This window comes from Medicago truncatula, chromosome 6, assembly GCF_003473485.1.
Source record: "Medicago truncatula cultivar Jemalong A17 chromosome 6, MtrunA17r5.0-ANR, whole genome shotgun sequence".
Classification (NCBI taxonomy): domain Eukaryota; kingdom Viridiplantae; phylum Streptophyta; class Magnoliopsida; order Fabales; family Fabaceae; genus Medicago; species Medicago truncatula.
The window spans coordinates 36,258,331-36,267,961 of record NC_053047.1 but is presented as its reverse complement, the minus strand read 5'-3'; the positions used below and the strand labels follow the sequence as shown (position 1 = coordinate 36,267,961).

Genomic DNA, 9,631 nt, shown 5'->3' with positions numbered 1-9,631 from the left:
CTTCAAATAAATTATGAAAACTCATCTTCTTTGCCTGGGATGATAAATTAAGGGGGAGCCTAGTTTAAACAAGTCATCTTTGATTGTTAAACCCTCAAAAGACATGCATCAAATTGAGGGGGAGTCAAATCAGAACACATCTATAAAATCAAATTCAAATATATTTTGTCATCATCAAAAAGGGGGAGAATGTTGAGATAATATTCATAAATCCTTATTTTAGTTTTAAAGATGAAAAAATATATTTATATTTTATTTTATAAATGGATTCTGATATTATTGTATTTAACATCTTTGTATGAGTATTTTTAGCTGCAGGAACTTAAGCTCAAAAGGTTGATATAACTAGTTCCCTAAAATTATTTGAGTATCTCATACAATGGACAAAGCAAGAAATTAATGGATAAAAATGCAATGGACAAAATTGGATATACTTGCTCATTTCTCTCTCCCTACTTACTTTTGATTTATTGTTCAAAATCACACACTTTACACTCATTATTGTCATTATTAACTAACAAACTAATTGTGATTGTTAATTTAAAAGAAAATTTTAATAGACAAATTTTAAACAGGTCACAATTCAAACCCCCCCTTTCTTGTGAAAATATTTTACTTCAGCATTTTGTAAGGAAGGAAAAGTAAAAGAAGCTAAAAATGTGTTTGCTGCGATGATGAAAAAAGGTTTCAAACCTAACGTTGTTACTTATAGCTCTTTAATGGATGGATATTGCCTTGTTAAAGAAGTGAACAAGGCTAAGAGTATATTCAACAATATGGCTCAGGGGGGAGTGAATCCTGATATTCAGAGTTACAATATCTTGATTAATGGGTTTTGTAAGATTAAAATGACCGATGCAGCCATGAATCTCTTTGAAGAAATGCATTGCAGAAAAATTATTCCTAATGTGGTAACTTACAATTCCCTTATCGATGGTTTGTGTAAATCGGGGAAAATCTCTTATGCTTTGAAGCTAGTCGATGAGATGCATGATAGAGGTCAACCACCTGATATAATTACTTACAGTTCTCTATTGGATGCTTTATGCAAAAACCATCATGTTGACAAGGCAATTGCATTATTAACAAAATTGAAAGACCAGGGTCTTCAACCAAATATGTACACATACACTATTCTTATTAATGGACTGTGTAAAGGTGGAAGACCGGAGGATGCACAAAATATTTTTGAGGATCTTTTGGTCAAAGGTTATAATATAAATGTAAACACATATACCGTTATGATCCATGTGTTTTGTAACAACGGCATGTTTGGTGAAGCATTGGCTATGTTGTCAAAAATGGAAGAAAATGGTTGCATTCCAAACGCCGTTACTTATGAAATAATCATCCGTTCTCTGTTTGATAAAGATGAAAATGATAAGGCGGAGAAACTTCTTCTTGAAATGATTACGAGAGGGCTATTGTAAGATTGAAACTAGGTATGATGTTTTCTATTTATCTATTGTTATATGGTATTTATATTTAAGCATATAGAGTGTACTAAGCTTTGAATGTCGCACCTAATTTGGACAAATAGCTGTATATAATCTGCATGATGTGTACTTTTTATATGTTTGCCTTGAAGGAAAGGTGAAGAGAAGTAGTGAAAGGCTAATAGTGATCTGTAAAGTCTAGGGAGGACTGGTTTTCCCCCTCCATTTCCTTTATGAGATGCTACTATTTTGGAATTAAGATTATACATTGCTGAAGAGATTGTTATTTATTTTTACACAATTTTCTAGTATGTGAGTGCCTAGGGAGGACTGCTTTTCCCCCTCCAATACCTTATGAGATGCTAGTATTCAACTAGGATAGGTAGTCACTAGATATGAGTTCCATTCTTTGATAGAGGGAAACTTTGGGTTCTGACATTATTGCATCAATCAACCAATAAAATAAGAATTCATGTGTTTTATCAAAATTAAATTAAGAATTTGTCTATCAATTAGAGCATCAATCAATAAATGTAAAATGAGAATGATCATATTAGAAAGTGCAACAACCAACTCTGGTGTCTAATTCAAATGCATGACAAACTTTTTATAAGAGTTTTAACGTTGTTTCATGTCTAAACTTAAGATTAAATTGAAACTTGAATAAGTTTGAAGAGACTCATGCCATCATTTAAACGCACTTGGGTTAGTGGTTGTCATTCATACGGAATTTCATATTCTCCATTGCAACACATTCCAAACAATTGTTGTTTTGTGCAACTTTATTGGTAAAAAACTGTGACGAATACTATCTTGAGGTCATTTAATGTGTTGAAAACTAAATTCCTAATCCTTAAACATGCTCCTCAGTTTTCTTTTCAGATTAAGACGGATATTACCATAGTTGTTTGTGTTTTGCAGAATTTCATCCACCATACCACCACGAAAATTGACTGGTTATTTACTTCAGTAGGGGAGTAACTTGTGGAAGAACCATGAGATCTTTATGAACTTCCTAACGTTCAATTTCAACTTCCTTCATGAACTGAAGTACCGACACAAATTTTATCATTTAAAAGAAAAGGTCAGGAGTAGCATGTGATTAACTATAGATGAAAGTATACAAAGTAGGCAACTTGGTAGTTAGTTGAAGGACGTTGAAAGAATTTAGGCTTAAGTGCAGTTTTGCCCCCTCTATTTTGATTGAATCTGAATTTTACTCCCCTATTTCAAAACTCGGAGTTTTACCCCTCCTGTTTTATCTTTTTTCTGAATTTTGCCCCCACCATATTTGAGTGCATTTTGATTGATGTGGCAGTGATGGTGTGGATTTTAAAATAGTATCTTATTATCCACCTAATTAATTATTTAATTTAAATATTTTTTAATTACAAAAAATAAATAACTTTTTAAAAAATCGAAAAAACTTCAAAAAATACCATAAAATGCAGAAAAAATTCTAGAAAATACTAGAAAATAAAGATAAAACGTAAGAAAAAAATTAGAATAAACGAAAAAAAATCACATTAAAAATACATGAAAAAACAGTATAAATGGAAAAAAATCCCATTAAAAAATACATGAAAAAAACATAATGCACTTGTAAATATTTGGACGATCATTAGCATAGTTATATCCCAAAATACAAGGCTAAAAGTTGTTCATAATCCTAACAACTTAATAAAAAAAAACATAGTTAAAAGAACCACAACGGCTCTGTACGAGTGCAATAATACAACACCTAACAATTGACTAAAAACAAAAAAAACAAGCATAACAGCTGAATGGTACAATAATATATGTCTAATAGCTGAATCAAAAAACAGTCCCTTAATTAATAAACAGAGATGACGAAGATGGAACGGCAATGGTTATGACACAGCGTGAAGTGAAAGAGAAAGATGGAACGGTTCCATCAGGTTTTGGAATTTTTTGATTGGAAGGGGTAATGAATTATTTTTAACGGAACAAGGGAAAATGATTTATTTTTGTACGTGATTTTTTGTTGGATATATATAAGGAAAATGATATTATTAATATTGTTTATTGTTTTTTTTTTGTCAATATTGATTTTTTTTAATTCATAATATTTAATATAAATTAAATAGGTGGATATTTTTTATTATTATTTAAGCCACATCAGTCAAATCCTAAAAAATATTAAATTGAAGGGGTAAAATTCCAATTTTTAAAATAGGGGGGCAAATTCAGAAAAAAGATAAAACGGAGGAGTAAAACTCCGAGTTTTGAAATAGGGGAGGGGGGTAAAACTGCACTTAAGCAAAGAATTTAAGAAGCTCCAAAGCTTATCATTCTTTTATACAATGGTGATGTGGTGTTACTAATTGAGGATCTCAACCACCACCTCTCAAAACAATTGCACCTTTAAGAACCTGCTCTTCATGACTATGACAACATTTTGCTGTCTAATTTACCCTTTGCTGAAGAAATTAAAGCTTCTCCTTTAAATCTAAATGGTGATGGGGCACCTATCGATTAATTCTGTGCAACATTTTTTTTCAAGAGGGTTGCCTTAACCCCCAAAATTTAAACTCGAACCTCAGTTGCAAAAATTTGCTTAGTATTTTTATATAAGCTTCAAAAGTGAAGTTTACTTTATTAATTTCAATAATAACAAACTGATGTTTTCATAACAGCACACAATTAAGCACTCAATCAACAAGTACAGTACCAAAATAAAGCAAACCATGAGTACAGTACCAATTAAAACAAAAAAAGAACAAAGTTCAATGTAGCAAAAGTTCCTAAAGCATAACTGAGGCACACGGGATGTAAGTCAGAGACACGAGCTTTGATGTGCCATACAAAGGCTCGATTTTCCTTGAAGAAAAGCATACATTGATCGAAGTATCTCATTCACCTACAAAACCATGTTACACGTTTATTCAACTCAGTTAATGAATACACACTTGAAGTGGTCACTACATATAGCAATGGAATATTGGTGGATCTTGAAAATAAATTAAACAAAGCCATAAATCAAAGAACATTGGCCAATCATAATCAAGATTATTTCAAACAGCTGTCCGCCTACCGTTATAAGAAAAAGGAACTTAATGTTGGTAGATATGCTATAACAATAAGCATTCAACACAAAGAAACTAACTAGTTTCTTTTCATTGCAAATTAAGAGTATGAAATCCTATTCACCATCAAACAACATAAATTCTCTAATCAATTATCCAAGATAGCCAAGACCTATACTATCCTTAAAACATCATTCAATGGAAAGAGGTAAAACTAAATGCACCTTGATAACTTGGCGAGCGAGCTGCTTCTTGGTCAAAGCTTTGCTATGCTACATCAACAGACGGGTTCAACGAAGACTGCAATACACAATTTTCCAATTTCTTCAAAATACGCTCAAAAAACCACACCAGCAAAAGGAAGCTAGAATATATTATCTAAAACAGCACAGAAAGAACTTTGAAACCATAGCTGTAATAGAAATGACATTTCACTAAGTAAACAATAAGAATATGCATGACAGTATTCTTCTAGGTTTGAGGGACATGACAGTATCAATATGTCCACATTTGAATAGACATGGCTCAGTCAATTCCCAGATTAGGAAAAAAAATAAAAATAAAAATATTTTTCAAACAAATGGAGCCTCACTTGACAAGAAGCATGTTAAGAATGAAGAAAAAATAGAAAGCAAATTTGATTTAAGGGAAGCTTAACAGTTTGAGATATAAAAGATTAAAAAGCGCTTGTATTGACATACAAGCACTTTTTATGAGGACTGACCTTTGTTGATAATAGGTTGTGTTCTCTCGGGAGTACGACTTTCTTTTTGCCCTTGTGAATACAAGCAGATAGCAGAGGAGCTAAATGACACAAAACAGCAAAATTTAGAGACATGCTGTTTATTGAATAAGGAATCACACAATAATAGATTGAAACTAACACCAATAATAGATTGAAACTTACCAGGAAATGATAGATTATTCTCACCAACTGTTGCTGGCAATGTTGCTGAAATTTGTACTGCCGGAGATGGAATGATAGGTGCACAAGCAAGGGCGTTAAAATTCACATCAGATGTCACTTTTGGGGTAAAGCAGCTGAAAATAAATACCAACATAGTTTATGGAACTTAATTCTGACAACAAATTGACACCAGGTAATAGAAAATATATATGCTAAAAATGATATAAGAAATGATAAAAGAAAGGACATTAATATTGAACCTTGTTTTCCAATCAAACTTTCCATGCAACACAGCAGACAGACAAGGAGGAGGAGGAGCAGCAGCAGCAGCACATGCTACCGCCCCCCATACTAGTGCAGGTACTTTGGCCTCCCTTTCCTGCACCAGTGGTAGGCAGCATTTCATTGATTGCTATTCGTCTTCATACACGCCTCCATCATCAGAAAAATCATCAAATGTTCTCATATCAAGCTGGTAGCGCAAGATCCCACCTATCCCACCAAAACCCCTGCAAAACTGTGAGCCTTCTTGTGATTTATTGGTGACAAACTCGAGCGTGCAACCAAACCGTCTGTATTCATTTGCAAACCAGTCCAACAGAGACGTCTTTTCCTGAACCTCATAATCAGCAGCAGTTTCAGGATCTCTAAAATTGCTCTGCTTGGCTTCCTGCTCCTTGTTGAAGTGCTTAATGACAACTTCACCAGTAGTACTATTTTTTAAAACATACCTATTCATATCCAGATTTTCCCAGACAATTAGTGTCTCAACAGCTCCAGCATCCAGAGCTTGAAGTGTATCATCAACACCAAAGACATACTTCCCAGTATCCTGACTGATTTCCTCAAAGTATTTTCCAATCAAGCGTTTCTCCTGAATGAACTTGACATTGGACAGAATTTCAGAAGATAGTTCAATAGCCTGATTAAACCCATTCTCACCTCCATAAGATACATCTACAACATTAAGTATTTTTGCCTGAAGACGGGGATCAAACATATCTGACTGACTAAGCTCAGTTTTGAAATCAGCAGAACCAGCAAGAATTAATCCAGCCACATTAGGCTGGCTGGTAGCAGGATTGATATAAAACTGGGTTGCAAGCTCAGCAGTCTTCCTCACGTAGTTATGACGCTTCTCCATGCGAAGACGAGCAAAACGCAGGGCAGATTGCCCTCCTCTTCCATGTTTCTTTGGAAGATCGACACTGAACTTGTGAAGCACCTCTCTTGTATTACCACTCAAGGTCCCGAACAATGTGCCATTACCGTCCATGACAATAAATCCAAACTTGTCATCAGATTCCAATAGCTCATTGAGAGCTTCAGTGTGAAACTTGTTGTCACAAAGATAGAGAGACGCGTTGATAGGTCTAAATGGTTCAAAATCAATGGTCACCTTTTTCTCCTTACCATCATCAGTCACAATTGTACCAGTATACAAAACAAGCCCGTTTGGAGGGACCTTGTTATAAAGCTTAAGCCTCTGCTGAGCAGAAGTGATTGCACCAAGCACAGACTGTCGATTCACCCTACTCTTGATGTTTGAAGCAGTTCCAAACTCATCGCCAAGCATCTTAGTAACACGAGCAATTTGATCACGTGGGGGCATGATAAGAGAAATCATACTCGTCCCATTTCCTCTGGCAGCTTCAAGAGCCTTGATCAATTTCTTGATTTTCCACACCTCAATGTTCTTATCAGTATCATGAGCGTCAGCCATCTCTGAACAATAAGACTAGTAACCTTGAAAGAAATAAAAAAGAAAACAAATCAGCTATATCCAAAGAAATAAAATCTGGAAAGGAAAAAAAAAAAAAAACTTAATGTATGATCAAAAAACATACTAACACCAAGAGAATTCAACAAAAAAATATACTTGGACATAAAGAAATTATTCAGTAAAAAATTACACTCAAACATCCAGCCATTCTGCTAACCACAGATCAATTCATCCCTCCAAAAACTCAAACAAACATATCACTCCAAAAACACACAAGACTCTATTTGTTATATATTGATCATCAAATTCAATACACAGATACAGCTTTCCCATCTAACCTTTTCCCCAAAAAATATCCCTGAAAACAGAGATCCAGCTCAAGCATCAAATTCTCCTATAATCGAATCAGAGAAACAAATACCCCCATACTTCTTATAATTACAGATCAATTCAACCAATAAAGTAAGCAACAGGAAAACAGAACATACAAGAATCAATTTGTTTTATATCAATATCAAATTCAATAATATCCCACCTAACATTTTTTTCACTAGAAAATTCCCCCAAAACATAAAATCCCACCTCAATTCACAAATTCTAACATAAACTAATAAGCAAATAGTCTTAACTCTTAAATGGTACTATTTAATTAAAAAACACAGTATAATATTGCAAATAGCTCATTCTGTTTTACCTGATTTGTACCCAGTTTACCCCCATGTCAAGTTACACATAAACAATTCACACCACACCTATGAAGCACGGATACGAACACCAGACATGGACAATGACACCCAACACCGCTAATAATTTGATAAATTCACATAATTCGGTGTTATGTGTCGGTGTCGTGTCCACGACACATGTCCGACACATGTCCGACACAGGGACATGCCTAACCTAATCTGAGGAGTGTCCGTGCTTCATAGCACCACATAAACACAATAATACACATTAATAATACTAACATTAATTTACTAATACATAAAAATAACACAGCATGTGAAATCTTAATCATCAGAAAACAGTGCATGTCATCTATAATCTAATCTATAATCTATAATATCTAATATATGACTAGATCTCAAAATTTCATATGGATCGGATTAAAAAATATACATAAAAATTGCAAAAATTGCGAAATTCACACCACACAAATCACAACAAAAAACCTGGAAACAAGAGAATACATGTTAATAATACTAACACTAATACATAAACAAACACAAGCATGTGATATCTAAATCATCGAAAACACAGAATAACAGTTTTTCAACGATTATGATTATGATTATAATCAATAAATGACGAAATCAATAAAATTCATATGAATCGATGCAGAATCAAAAACCTAGAAAGGTAAATCAAACAAAAAAATATACATATAAATTGCGAATTTGCGAAATCGCGAAAATACGAATATTATTAACGATTATTAAGCAATTGAAATTGAAGAATCGATGAAATTACCGTAGCGGCGCAATCTAAGAGGAGGCCGCGAAGAGAGAAACGTGCCCTAGCTGAATTGTTGATTCGATGAGAAAGAAGCGTGAGTTTTCAGCACTTGTGTGTATTTCAAGTGTTTTCGTTGTTATTAAACGACATCGTTTTGATATTTTCTATGGGCTTGTGGCGATGAAATTACCCTTTAGTCCTTGTATATTTTTTTTTTGAGAAAGGACTCAATTGTTATCTTTAAGGTATATATTTAGAGTGTGTTTAGACAAAGTAATTGAGAAATTATAAATAATTTAAAATTCTATGCAATTTAAATGATTCAATTAAATTACTTTCATTTTTCAATTCTTTTGTTTGGATGGAGTAATAAAAAAATTTATTGTCATCATTTTTGGACAACTTTTATAAGTTTTAATTTTTTTTGGGCCAAATTTAAAAAATGAAATTAGGGGTCAATTTGCAAATTTAAAAAATTTTGGGGGTCAAATTATAATTTTTGGAAAATTTGAGGGGTCAATTTGCAATTTTTTTATAAATTTATTTGGGTCAAATTGAAATTTCGAGGACCAAAATGCAAAATTTAAAAAATTATAGCAATGAAAAATTTTGAAATTCGTAACTTTTAGGTGTCATTTGAAATTCTCTGAATTTAACTTGAACAAATATTTCATAAATTTCCATCATTTTGAAAATCCTTCAAATTATTATCCAAACAATGAAATTCACCTCAAAGTATTTGAATTTCCTTAAAACATTACATTCCCTCAAAACATTCCTCCATCCAAACACACTCTTAGTTTTTTTTGGTTAAATTCAATTTTGATCCTCGTATTTTCAATTTTGTTAACTTTTAATACAACTATTTTTAAAATTAACTTCTTGATCCCCCTATTTAAAAACAACAATAAACATCTAATAATATATTGTTGCCACATAAGTGACAAAAATGTTATGTGATATGACGAAATCTTTATGTAATAATGATCATGTGTATAATCACCCCATTGTCCTTATATCTATATTGAACACAAATCATAAGTTATGTCTCCCTTGTATGGTC

At 32.9% G+C, this 9,631-nt stretch overlaps 2 protein-coding genes across 2 annotated transcripts; one reads left to right on the top strand and one right to left on the bottom strand.

Annotated features, from left to right (window-relative positions):
- Window positions 1–680: 680 nt before the first annotated feature.
- On the top strand, window positions 681–1,516 carry LOC25481235 (pentatricopeptide repeat-containing protein At1g62930, chloroplastic). The gene has a single exon (XM_039834981.1). It carries the CDS (start codon window positions 720–722, stop codon window positions 1,428–1,430), a length of 711 nt encoding a protein of 236 aa, XP_039690915.1. The 5' UTR covers window positions 681–719; the 3' UTR covers window positions 1,431–1,516.
- Window positions 1,517–4,020: 2,504 nt separating this feature from the next.
- LOC25497360 (eukaryotic peptide chain release factor subunit 1-3) lies at window positions 4,021–8,730 on the bottom strand. Its single transcript, XM_013597383.3, has 6 exons — window positions 8,584–8,730; window positions 5,651–7,136; window positions 5,391–5,524; window positions 5,208–5,287; window positions 4,708–4,783; window positions 4,021–4,317 (listed from the first exon to the last, which is right to left on the bottom strand). The coding sequence occupies exon 2, from the start codon at window positions 7,111–7,113 to the stop codon at window positions 5,803–5,805; it is 1,311 nt and encodes a 436-aa protein (XP_013452837.1). The 5' UTR covers window positions 7,114–7,136; window positions 8,584–8,730; the 3' UTR covers window positions 4,021–4,317; window positions 4,708–4,783; window positions 5,208–5,287; window positions 5,391–5,524; window positions 5,651–5,802.
- Between the last annotated feature and the right edge of the window lie 901 nt (window positions 8,731–9,631).

What these genes read in the sequence shown, in the direction of transcription:
- LOC25481235 (XM_039834981.1), top strand. Translation starts at nt 720, where the DNA reads ATGGATGGATATTGCCTTGTTAAAGAAGTGAACAAGGCTAAGAGTATA.
- LOC25497360 (XM_013597383.3), bottom strand. Translation starts at nt 7,113, where the DNA reads ATGGCTGACGCTCATGATACTGATAAGAACATTGAGGTGTGGAAAATC.